We start from the raw sequence: 13718 nt of genomic DNA, 5'->3' as shown, positions 1-13718 counted from the left end.
AAGCAGACAAAAACCAAACTGAAGACACTGGTGCTAAAAGTACTGAAGACACATTTTTGGACAATTCCAGTTGAGTATATAAACATGTTGTATTTGTTGAGCTGAGACCACCCTATAAATAGGACTTTTTTGTGACTTCAGTACTTTTAGCACCAGGGTCTTCAGTTACACCTTTGATATTCAGTGTAACTAAACGTTGTTCAGTGCAGAATCTGTATTTTTTATTTATTTATTTATTTATTTATTGTTCATCAGTTTAAAATCTTTTTTTTTTTTTTTTAACTTTATTTTTCTTATTTTACAACAAACATTGTAAAACATACATAACACAAACAGCAGGATCAAGGAGTCACAACTTACATAGGAAAAATAACAAATGAATACATAAATAAATATGCATTCTCACCCACCCAGTGTCCTTCTCCTACATCATTTTGTAGCCTCAGATTATAAGTGATCCACTCCATATGACGTAACTGATTCACAACATTTATAAAGGTGTCCAAAGAAGGGCTGTGTTTTTGAAGCCAACATCTCATTTATTTATCTATTTATTTTTCAATACTTTATTTTTATCTTCGTATTTTATGACAGACAAAATAAACAAAGAAAACAAAACAAACGACAGACCATAACAATTAGAGCATCCAGGTTCAATCTCCAGACAAAAAAATACAGACAGGTTTAGGACAAATTAGGATAAGATTATACAGGTTCAAGAAAGTGCAGAATCTGTCCAAGTCATCCTCTAATATTCAACAGTTCCCATGACACAAACATCTAAACCTTCTTTACTCAAGTAAAAAGTACAGATACAAGCACTCACTTCAAACTGGTAAAAGTAGAAGTACTGATTCAACTTCTTTACTGCTCACTCTCACTGACATCATGGCACTAATTCATCTTTGCTGTGTGTCAAATGGGATTTGACAGAGTGCTGAGTAAACATTCTATTTATCCTGTGAAAACCAAAAACTAAACTAGGTATTGTGTGTATGCATTAGGATGGTTAAAATGCAGAGACTGGGTTTCCTACAGTGACGTGCAGTCAGAGGAGGCAGGGGAGGCAGAGCCTCCCATGTCAATCTTGAAAAGAAAAAAACTTGACTATAAAATATAATAAATGTTGATAGTTGTCAGCTGGTATGTCCTATAAACTCATTTTCTGTTCGAATCCAATTTTGTTATTTTTCTTTCTTTTTTTTTTGTCAATTAGAATAGCAGAATTTCCGCATGCTCCGTTCAGATACAGGAGGAGGCAGCGCTGTGCTGTGCCTCCAGCAGAACTGTCTCCTCCCCTCATGAACTCTGCTGGTACCAGTGAAAATACTGTGGCTGTCCCTCTGTATATCACAGTTAAATGCTTTCAAACACTCTGATTCTATGCTCTATCCTTCCATAATCTGCATAACGTATGGAATGTATTTCTATAATGTGTTTAGGCTCACAGATTAATCCTAAAACCTCAGTGAAAAAGTCACTAGGGGAGGCAAACAGTACCCCTGCCTCATGATAGATGGCGCCTGTGAGTCCACAGATTCATGTGCTGATAATCTTCTTCGTTCTTTTTTATACACTTTAATTCACCAGGATCGCCACATGGATTTCATGTACAAATAAAGGTAAGACCATAAACTTTTTTTATTTTTAGTTTGAAATGGCTCTTTTTGAAGGTTTCCTGTTGACTTCCTGCCAGTCTACCTATGCTGACTCGATGCACAGCCCATATACCCAGGCCGTTCCTTTGGCTCACTCTCTCTGTTCAGTTTCTCAGGCCACCATATGTTTGTAGATCTGGCTCTGAAAGAGTCAGTGCCTCCCCAGCCATGAACCCCACTGCACGTCACTGGTTTCCTATTGGTATGATAAAGCAAGTTTTCCTTAAATAACCTTTAAACTTTCACCAATAAAGACTCAAATATCCACCAGTGAACAAAAGCATCTACTGATTTAATATGTTTAATACCTGTTGAGCCACTAATCCTATCAACACATGTAAATAATTCAGGTAAAATGTAGTTCATCATCTTTTCATGGTCATCAGATATGACCCACTTCGACGTTCAGAGGCTCCATAGTTACCATGGAAACACCGTCATCTTCTACAACACACTGATTCACCAGTAAAACCCATAGAGTTGGATCAATGACAGTGGATGGACACACTGTTTTTATGTTCAGTTAATGATGTATTTCACTGAAAAAGTCACGTTTGGATAATAATAACCCTCAACTTTAATCTGAGTTTTTATGAGAGTCTACATGACCAGTAAATTAAATATAGGAAAATACCTGATTTTCACTTAAAAATGCAAAATACTGAGGATAATTATTATAATAAATGGCGATAAATCACTTGAGAAAGGTTAAATATAGAGGAAAAATTTATTTGTGAGCTGCCGCAAAAGTAGCACTGGGTGTTTATGTGTTAATCCAGTTTGAGCAGATTCTGACAAACTAATAAGAAGAATAAAAACAGAGTGAAACTAGAAAAGGACTCGGAGAGCGCAGACCTCCGCCAAGGCAGATCAGTGGCGCCCCCATCCCCAATCACCACCAAAATTTAATCATTTGTTTCTTGTGCCAGTATCAACATTTCCTGAGATTTTCATCCAAATCCGTCCATAACTTTTTGAGTTATCTTGCACAGACAGACAGACAAACCAACGCCGGCAAAAACTGAACCTCCTTGGCGGAGGGAATAATGCACAGAACCTGACAAAAATCAGATTAAGACTAATCCTCAACAGTAGGCTTTAGGTTCGATTCTGATCATAAGCCAGTAGCTGAGTGCTAAGAATGCAAACATGCATAGGAACTGGTCAAACATATTTTCAAGGTGAGAAAAAGTCCTGATGAAAACATGTGACAGGGGTCAGGTTACAGATGTCAAGAGACCGATTTAAAAACAGTCGAAGAAAAACAGGAATGTACCCAGGTGAGGTTATGTAACTGACATTCAGGCAAACTCTAGAATAGAATAGAATAGAATAGAATAGAATAGAATAGAATAGAATAGAATAGAATAGAATAGAAAAGTGGTTCTCAACCTTTTTTGCTTGTGACTCCATTTTAACATCACAAATTCCTGGGGACCCCAGACATTCAAATCAGACTTTTTTTTTTTTTGCTAAAATTAATTTGTTTTTGATCATGTAATAGTCTGCTATACTATGTTGCAAATAAACATTAATTTTAGAGGACATTTAGTCTGTATAATGTCTATTATTGTGGACAGAGGCAGTAAATCCAGGTGTAGATTACTGCACAAAGGCTCAGGATCTGTCCAGTCAGTCCAGCTGTGATTTACAAGGAGGACAATTAATACTGAACAAACAAGAACTGAAACTATGAATTATGAAAGAGCTGCAGCATCTGAAACTGACCACAGTGAACATTTGACACAAACAGAACCACAGTGCTGCAGTTTCACAACCACAGTTTGTCTGTTATGGATTGGGATTGGCTCTTAACTCAACGTGTATTCTTTATTAATATGTTTTTGTTTTGTTTTTTTTAATCTTTATCAATTACTAGAAATTCCAGGTGACCCCATGTGGGGTCATGACCCCAAGGTTGAAAATCAGTGGACTACATTGTCTCTAGTCGCTTTTCCATTGGACATCGGTGCAAAACTTTAGGCAAGGCAAGTTTATTTGTATAGCACATTTCAGCAACGAGGCAATTCAAGGTGCTTCACACAGGACATTGAAATAAAAGAAACAAAAAGAAACACATTTAAAACTTATAAAAGAAACATGTAAAAGGTGATTAAAAACAGCAAGTGAGAAAACAACACATAAAATAAAAAAAAATAAATAAAAAAAATAAAAACACACACATATTAAACTTTACCGATATTTACTAAATGTCGGAATAAACTGAAGTGTGTAATGTCAGTTTTTCAATCAAATCACAAATGCGATGATTTGTTTTTTTAAGTCATGCCATAAACATGGTGATGAACATAAATATCGTGTTGATTTACAGAAATATCTATTATTTTTATATATTACCTCTCTATCCCGTGCTAAATTTTAAAAAAATGTTTCGGTTTCCTGGTGTGTCCACATATACTGCGCCATGTTTCTTTTAAAACTCGTCTTCTTCATTTGTTGTAACATCCGTCAATATCCTTTTTTTTTTTTTCTTGTAAATTCACTTGACTCTCGTTGCGGAAAAAGGTCTTTCCTTTGCAGTTTTGCATGATATATCAATTGCACTGTGCCCGAAAAACCACTTCTTGCCAGCGCAACAACTTTTAATAGAAAAACAAGAGTTTAGTGAAAGGGAGGTTTGCGCAGCCACCTGACAGCGTCAGCACAACCTTATGGTGTTATACGGATGAAAGAAACACGACATGGAAGCGGCTGACACGCGGAAACGGCTGGAGGAATCTGCATAGAGGGAAGGGAGCTCCTGCCGTTTCCGCATCGTGTCTGTTCCAGCTGCCGCCGCGAGCCTCCACGCTCCTACAGTGCACGTCGCGACAAAATTCTGAAGATGCCCAAGTGACCTCCCGGCTCGGTTTGTAAACACATGGTTTGTTTCTGGTGAATGGCACTAAGAACCTGTTCAGACAGACGAACAGATTCATGATACTGAGGAGATGGCTGAGGATGGACAGATCTGAGGAAAGATTGGTCACAAAAGTCTCCTGCACCTTTATTTATTATTTTATATTATTTATTTCTGATCGGAATCAGAGATGCTGTATTGAGATGCGTATCATATCAGCCTTACAACTAAGATTCCCAACCCTAGAAGGGAGGAGTGTTTATGTTAGAGGAAGAGATAAGGAGGAGCAACAGGAAGGTTATTTATACAGGAGCAGATCCCATCGTATGGATTTTCAGCCATGACGTTCTACAGAGTGATCTATGTGTTGACTGTGCTGACGGCGCTCACACCAGGTAAGGACCGTCACTGGACACACCTGAACCAATCAGATTAGCCGGTTTAAACACTGACAGGACAGGTGTACAAGGAAGTACTGCAGTATTTCTACTACTGCCACATATTTGGATGACATAAACTAAAGTTAAAAGTATATTATGCTTCTCTCAACATACAGAAACGACTTCTAAAACTGGACTGGAAAGAACATCCTCTTTTTTTTAACTGTTTATTTTGGATTTTTAGTGTCATGGAAGCCAAAAATGTGAATAATTAAAAAGGAGATCAATTTAGTGCAGCCTCATTTCCAGTGTTATCTAGATAAATAAGGGTTACTTGATGGTATTTTAGGCAGACAGTCGTCTTCCTGAAATGTTTTAAGAATGTTTGGATACAGAAGTCAAATGATGTCATTTTTCTTGTAAGTGATACAGTTCATGAGCCTGTGTATGCATTTTAATGTGTATAATTACAACTAATGCAGCCAATCTGAATGACTTCCAACTTAATAAAGAGCGTTTCTGTCTTCTGCTGGACAGTTTTCTTCCTCTGCATCTATAACTGTATTTATCATTTATCACATTTGTCTTGATTGAAGTAAAGCTGATGCTCACTTGGTAGCTTTAATGAGTCATTTAATGCATACTCTTATAGAGGAGGAAAACTGTCTTTTCTTTGTCTATTTTTGTTAAAAGAGATTTGCAACTTTTACAAACTCAGTTTTCTGATCAGGTGCTCAGCTGTGAATTAAAGGCTGATCATATCTTATTGTGCTCATCAGTTATGACGTGCACTACCTCAAGTATATATCGGTGTATTGTTGAAAAATGGCACACCTTGTCCCTTATTTCCCTGATTGCAAATGTGTCACAAACCTCAATGTTTACAGAAACATTAGTCATGAGATGACAGAATGGAACGACCCTTCTGACACTGTTTGATCAGACTTGGCTTTTCGTGCAAACTCATTAAAACAAATTAATTTTATTTATATAACACAATAGCGTACAATGCTGTGCAGATAACACAACATTAAACACACTTTGTTGAATTATTAATGGAAGAGCCACAAAAGAAGCAACATTTGTCTTTTATGTATTTACTAGTGCTGTCAAACCATAACATTTTATTAATCGGATAAATCACAGAGTTGCTGTTGATTAATTTTGATTAAATATTATTCATTTTTAATCTATATTAATTGCGTTTCATTGTGCATGAGTGAACAGACTCAAGAAAGAGTCAAATATATCTGCACTTAACGTCTTAACTAAACACCCTCAACAGTTTCAACAAAATGACTTGAAACTAAACGTCTGTAAACAGCTGTTCCGTCTCAGGTTTGTTTGTACTTATATTTCCATCCAGAGGGTCAACGTGCTGTTTAGTGTCTTCCATCTTTATGGGTCGGTTCTGCTGCCTGTCACTACTGGATCAACTGTCCATTTGTGCATGTGCGACTCGAACTCGACTGGGACAAACTGACCCAAATGCATTAGCACAGACGTTCAGAGACATTCTGCTGCAGATGGGTTAGTTGTGTTAAAATTTGTAATCAGATTAATCATGATGATGGATTAATCCACATTAACACATTAATTTTGGCAGCCATAGTGTTTACTTGTGTATATCCATTTGAATTAAATAGATTTGGCAGGAAACTATGTTTTTATTATTACTCAATGTGTCGAACATTTGGCAGTAATAAAAGAAGTAAGTATTGTGTGTAGACCCAGTTTAAAGCTACTCAAATATTTATTTTTTCAGTGCAAACCAATGAGCAGCCCATATATTTAGTAATACATTAGTCAATCACAATCCATCATAAATCTACAGTTAAAGGTGCAGTATGTAGGAATTACGTTCTAAGTTATTAGAAAATGGCCCTGACTGTCCCAGACATTAAGGAATCCTGTTCACTTCAAATCCTGATCTCACTGACAGTAGTATTCCAGACAGAATATTCACATTTGAAAAGCTCAGTGTCAGCCTCCAAATGATGGTTATGATGTCATTGTGTGTTTTGGTCTGAGGCTCCGCCCATCACCTGTCCTCCAATCACAGAGTCCGTACCTTTCAGCTCCAGGTTGGCAGTTCCACTGAGCTGCAGCTGAACACTTCTGATCAGAAATGTCTGACCTGAACAAACCTAAAAGGACTAAAGGGATTATTCCAAATATGACAAAGAGAGAAACAAAACAAGGACCTGGAGGAGATGATTTGAAACATGGAGACGACTGAAAGAGGAGAAGAATTTGAAGACTGACGCCGGCTCTGCTTTAGACTGACCACCGGTAAGAACCACTGACAGCTGGGCTGCGGTCTCTTCTCCTGCCCAGGGGAACAGACTGCCAGTCTGGGACTGGTGAACAGACCTGGTACCGCTGTAGGACTGGGGAACAGACCTGGTACCGCTGTAGGACTGGTGAACAGACCTGGTACCGCTGTAGGACTGGTGAACAGACCTGGTACCGCTGTAGGACTGGGGAACAGACCTGGTACCGCTGTAGAACTGATGAACAGACCTGGTACCGCTGTAGGACTGGTGAACAGACCTGGTACCGCTGTAGGACTGGGGAACAGACCTGGTACTGCTGTAGGACTGATGAACAGACCTGGTACCGCTGTAGGACTGGGGAACAGACCTGGTACCGCTGTAGGACTGATGAACAGACCTGGTACCGCTGTAGGACTGGGGAACAGACCTGGTACCGCTGTAGGACTGGTCTGTCCATGGTAGCTCCTTGTAGTTCAGTGTTTTCTGTGGAAGTGACCTCTGCATGTAGCGGTGTGGAATCCGCAAGGGGGGGGGGGGGGTCAGTAGTCCTGCGTCCATGGTTCGGTGTGGGGAGGGCGGGGAGGCGGGTGTTATGGTAGCGATCTGTGGCGCTTGTACTTCAAGGAGATACAAGTGAAACTTCAGGTTCATTCCCTTTTCCCTATCCAGTCCCTCGAGGAATTTGCGATGTTGCGATCGCAACTATTAATGCAAATTCAACCAATCACCGCAAATTTGACCAGTCACCTCAGCCCCCTTTCTCCCACCCCCTTACGTGACATGTACATCATCACATTTACTTCCTTGTCGACGGTTGAGAAGATGAAGACGTGTGATGCATAACGCCCACTTATACCGACAACCATCACTGCTGAAGTTTGTGCAGGTCAGTTTCCAGATGTGTTACACGGAAGTGGAGGAAAACTGTTCTGTGGTGGAACACAAATGAAAGTGGCCGCACCACAGACACTTTTTTCAACTGCAAAACATGCAGGAGAACGGCTGAAACTGGAAGAGGACAGACGAGATAAGTCCCAGTGACAGAGGCTGATGGATCCAGAACAAGAGCAGGAGCTGAAAGGGTCCAAGATAGAGCAGATCTATGAGGACATAGAAGAGAAGAAGGAAGAACCTGTGGAGGCATGCTTCACTTTATGTGTGTGTGTGTGTGTGTGTGTGTGTGTGTGTGTGTGTGTGTGTGTGTGTGTGTGCGTGCGTGAGGGAGGGAGGGAGTGCGAGCGCAAGTCTGTGTGGAGTTAAAAAAGGAGCTCACAAACAAAAATAGTCGTTAAACTTGGTGTTAATAGTAATGTTTAATGTGTTAGAAAGGAACCCAAGTTTGGCTGAACTGTGTGTGTGTGTGTGTGTGTGTGTGTGTGTGTGTGTGTGTGTGTGTGTGTGTGTGTGTGTGTGTGTGTGTGTGTGTGTGTGCATGTAACCCATCTAACCCTAAATATTCGACTATATCATTAAGGAAGCCAAAGTCATGTGTTGTGTTGTATAAATGTGAGATGATGGTGGGATTTCATCAGTTTTCTTCTTCCCTCTCCTTTTTGAGCAGTACATATTGAATTTATTTTGTTATTACCAGTGTACATGGCAATTGATATTTGGTGTTGATCACCTTTATTTATGTATGTATTTGCTCTGATATTAGTTCCATATACACAAAAAATGTTTATTTTTTTCTTCTGCTCAAAACAAATAGATGACTGTATGAAAAAAAAGCCTGTTTTGTTTAAAATCATTGCTTCCTGGTGCTTTTTAAGGCTAAAAACTCAAAAAAGACTGTTCTAGGTCATTTGCAGATGCCCATGTTTCTGTGACTTTAATTAAAAAAAAAAAAAAAAGCCTCAAATCATTGCAACTTTCACCGCAATTTTTTGGAAAAGCTGCCGCAAAATCGGGCATTTTAGGCCACAAAAATTTTTAAAAAGCCTGTGAAATCCTGGAGGGACTGATAAGTGCTTCTTCACATACATAATAATATGTGTACAGCTTCTACCACCTGTAGTTGGTCTGACTGTCATTTATTTTTATAAGATATGAAATAGGGATAAGAATAAATGAATATCAATTTTTAAAAATGTAATAAATTTGACAAATCTTCAGTTTTACATCTCCTCATATATTTACATATATAGACACCAGAGGGTTAACTGAGTAGTCAAACCACTTAATTGTCTGTGATTATAGCAGTGTCTACTTGTGAATTATCATTGTGTAATAGTTGTTTGCCTTATGTTTAAATGTACAGGCACACAAACAGATATCTGCTATATTTTGTTATGCATGCAAATCCCACCCATATTCATTATGTGTTTAAGAATATGTTTTTAAAATTGACATGAAAATTCTGTTCTCACTGCTTTTATAAACCTGTTACACCTGTTTCAGTGACACCCCCCCCCCCCCCCCATCACTGGGTTCATTTAATGCAGTGTAACTAACTGTGTTTTTGTTTTTCACTTTTCAGAGTCTCAGTCACAAGAGGATGGTGAGTATCTGTTTGATTTGTGTCAAAGCTGAACTGACATGGTAACAACAGAGTCCAAGCTTTTGTTGGGTAGAAATGTTATTATTTGTCAAAGGCAGATTAATTGATGTTTTTGGATGCATTTTAACCCTTTAACCATTGTTATCATTGTCGTTATGTACTGTAGGTGGTGGTTGTGTTGAAAATATATGCTGCTGCTTTTTAATCTTGATATTTCTACTTCAGCCTTCTGTCCTGCCATCAGGAGACTGGAAATAATATCTTTCCTGGTTACATTAATGCTAAGAAAAACAAGTATTGTAAATATTACATTGAATATTAATTGAAAAAATTCTAAATATCAAGAAAAATACAGTTAAAATCCTGACTGGAATCACATTGGATTAGATTTTTAGCAACTAAATTGTATTTTTATTTAACAGAAATAAATTAGCACCAAAATATATGCAATATATTTGAAGAAATGGGCAGGTTGGGCATAGCAATATACTGACTGTTAACATGCTTTAACTGTGAAAGTATAATAAAAAGATTGATGTAGATATTTGTCACTAATTGCTCTCAACCAATCAATTATTGTGCAAATTGTCAAGTTTGTCAGTCAACACAAAGATTAATGTATATATTTGTTAGTTGTACAAAATGTTAATGTGTAATCTTAACTTCAGTTAAAATATCAGGAAACAACCATGAAATACTTTAGTAAGAAATGTTTCCATAATAAATACATACATAAATACATAAGAAAAATAGTCAAAAGAGGACGATATTCAAATAATGACTTTCGTGTTGTTTACCACGACACAGGTGTTGGTCATTTGTCAGGAAATGTCAGATTGTCTGCTCCAACACATGGGATTAACAAAAAAAGAGAGAGAGAGAGAGAGAGAGAGACAACAACTCACCTTCATGTTACTCTGTCACATTTCTGCAGGAGCTCAGAACCGACTTCTCGTTTTTTCTTAGGCTCACTACCATCACCAACTATGTTCAGACATGTACCAGAGTCATCATCGCCTTAACTAAAAGCACAGAACAACAAAACAAACAATAGCTTCATAAAATTCCTAAGCTTATGCAGGACACCATATTTTCATAGGTGCTGCGTTTAACCAGGATCTAATAACCCAGACTAATTACACCAATTATCTCCAAACTCCATGAACTTTCTTTGTAACTTCATGTTTTGTTCCTCTTTTCTCCCTGTAGCTGTGGTCTGTGGTCAGGCCCCACTGAATTCTCGTCTCCAGGGTGGAAGCTCCGTGTCCTCGGCCGGTCAGTGGCCCTGGATGGCCAGTTTACAGAGGAATGGAAGTCACGTATGTGGTGGGACTCTGGTGGCCGTGGACTCGGTGCTAAGTGATGCCAACTGCTTCTCAAGGTGAGTCGTCTGGGGTAAAATGCCCCAAACTGGAGTCATTTTTATCAAAGCAGATACAGCACAAACCCTGTTTATATTGAGGAATAATGTGCTCATATTTGTGCACTTCTGACCAGAGCATCGTAGTCATGGAGGAGAACACCTGCAACAAATGATTCCATACTGATTTGCCTTGGCAGAGGTCTGCGCTCTCCAAGTGCTTTTCTAGTTCTTGTATTTCTATCTATCTATCTATCTATCTGTCTGTCTATCTATCTGTTCATCATCAGAGACCGGTGGTCTTGGAGTTCATTTATTCTTATTTATTCTACCTGTTCATTTATTCTTATTTATTCTTTCCCGTTCGTTTTCGCCCTCACAGTCCACCCGTTGCATCTGAATGGACGGTCATCTTGGGTCGTTTGAGACAGGTGGGGTCCAACCCGTTCCAGGTGACCCTGAATGTGGCCAGTATCACTCTGACCGGCTCCAACGTGGCAGTGCTGAAACTGGCCTCCAATCCCACCCTGTCCAACTACATCCAGCCCATCTGCATGGACAACGGACGGACCTTCTCTGTGGGTTCCACCTGCTGGGCTGCAGGCTGGAGCTCTGGACAAGGAGGGGGTGAGTCACAGAGTGTGAAGGGGTCCAGGGATTATCTGCAAACATTTTATTTTTCCTGCATCTGGTTTAAGAACTACGAAAATAACATCCAAAAATCCAATGATTCCCATGTAAAGCTGTGATTAGAGAGGGTTTTCTGTGTGTAGGACTTGCATCCTCTCACAGACATATTTTCTACAGTAGTTTTTTAGGCACGGTCTTTGAAACTATCGTCTACTTTTGCAAAATTCTACACAATAAACACCAAACGTGACTTCCAAAAGTCAAATCATCCCACACAAGAAAGCAAATTCTTGAATGAACACATAGTAATGACCTTGCATTAACAGCACAAATAAACACAATAATGACTCATAAAAGTTTCTAACAAAGTTTTCTTATTTTTTCCAACTTTAGCGGAACAGGTTATGCAGGAAGTCCAGACCTCGATAGTAAATTGTGGGAATACATCAACTAGTGACGCTATTTGTACAGGAGCGTTTACACTGAATGAGGTAAGTAACAGTTGATTTTGTGATTGTTTTTTTTTGTTTGTTTGTTTTTTAGAATCAGATAGATAGATAGATAGATAGATAGATAGATAGATAGATAGATAGATAGATAGATAGATAGATAGATAGATAGATAGATAGATAGATAGATAGATAGATAGATAGATAGATAGATAGATAGAAGACTGACTCTAATATGGAACTTTCATGTGTGAGGGGGTTCAGTGTGTTGTCGTCTCCAGCTTCACCAGCAGATGTCACTAAACACTAAACACTGACCTTTAACAGCACAGTTCCAGACATTGGTTTACTGCGTTCATCTAAGTTTTCTGCAAATACTGTAAACTTAAACACAAAGTTTTGTTTCTTGACCATAACTTTGCATCATTGGGCCCAAAAAAAAAGTGAAAATCGACAATTTGAAAGAGTCCCTTATTGTTTTTAAAGTTTTCACTAATTGAATAAATCCTTCTTGTGTTGTTTCAGGGGGATTATGGCGGTGCGCTGATGTGTAAGGTGGACAACTCCTGGTTCCAGGCAGCAGTTTTAACCAACGCCAACAGCACCCGGCAAGTACGAGGAGGTATACGTGATTTCATCAAACTGTCCACTTTTCTGGAATTCCTGTCAAGGAGTGTGGGGACCTTATCTCCACCGTCCACCGCCAACCCCACCTCCAGTCCGAACACCACCAGTAACACCGACGCCAACGCCACCACAGCCCACAGCAGCGCAGGAGCCACCACTCCCTCCAGCACCTTCATCCTCTTCCATCTCCTCATCATGTCCCTGTGCTTCCACCTCTGGAAGTAGAAACTGTTTCTATGGAAATTCATTTTACAGGATGTGACGGACACAAATGAATGTAAAAAGACATGTTTTTACCGACGCTTTAAGGTTAAAACTGCTTTAACTCATTGTTGACAATCAGTGTAACTCTGCAGACGACTGAGAGCAAACGAGTAATGAACTGAGTGGGTGGTCCTACAGATTCCTACCTTCCTTACTGACAAGAATTTGATTTATTACAAAAATGAACAATACATAATCATCAGCGACACGGACATCTGCAGAAATAGAAAAGAGAGCTGGAAAAGTAAATGGTGTCCAATCAGATCGTGCAGATCAATACAGCAGTTTAATTATGTTCCATAAAGGCCTCACAGGCTGGTGGCTCATGTCATATTTACAAGAAATCCACTGACGCAGCATTTTTTAATCAGCATCTCATTTTGGGCCTGCAAATGTGATATTAGTGTTGTATGGAAGTAAATCTGTCTCATCAGATGTTGAATGATAAAAGCCACTGAATTTCTAGCACTGACTTTTTTTTTTTGTGCTGAAATTAAGTATCTGAATTTTTTCAGCGTCACATGACTAACCTAACCTAACTCGATTGGCTGGCTGTCAGTTCAACTTGAGATCAAATCATTGCTTATCCTTGGTGTCCCGGATGTGTGATGGGAATTTTTTGTGTCTGAATTTTTTGCGTCTGAATTTTTTTATTCTAAATTTATGAACATAGTAAAATTGAGAGACAAAAAATTCAGACACTTAATTTCAGTGCAA

At 38.8% G+C, this 13718-nt stretch overlaps 1 protein-coding gene across 2 annotated transcripts in view; it reads left to right on the top strand.

Annotated features, from left to right (window-relative positions):
* Window positions 1-13383, top strand: part of LOC115423957 (serine protease 27-like) — a 30678-nt gene extending 17295 nt beyond the window's left edge. The window contains exons 1-6 of one of the 2 annotated variants that reach the window (XM_030140998.1): window positions 4844-4913; window positions 9651-9671; window positions 10881-11052; window positions 11414-11658; window positions 12055-12152; window positions 12636-13383. In XM_030140998.1, the coding sequence (XP_029996858.1) occupies window positions 4859-4913; window positions 9651-9671; window positions 10881-11052; window positions 11414-11658; window positions 12055-12152; window positions 12636-12962 (918 nt within the window). In that variant the 5' untranslated portion in view covers window positions 4844-4858 and the 3' untranslated portion in view covers window positions 12963-13383. Of the gene's footprint in view, window positions 1-4843; window positions 4914-9650; window positions 9672-10880; window positions 11053-11413; window positions 11659-12054; window positions 12153-12635 lie in introns of those variants that run through there. The other variant, XM_030140999.1, reaches the window with a different exon arrangement.
* The last annotated feature ends 335 nt before the right edge of the window (window positions 13384-13718 follow it).

Source organism: Sphaeramia orbicularis, chromosome 8 (genome assembly GCF_902148855.1).
Source record: "Sphaeramia orbicularis chromosome 8, fSphaOr1.1, whole genome shotgun sequence".
In the NCBI taxonomy this organism is placed as follows: Eukaryota; Metazoa; Chordata; class Actinopteri; order Kurtiformes; family Apogonidae; genus Sphaeramia; species Sphaeramia orbicularis.
The sequence above is the reverse complement of the archived record's forward strand: the minus strand, read 5'-3'. Positions and strand labels throughout refer to the sequence as shown.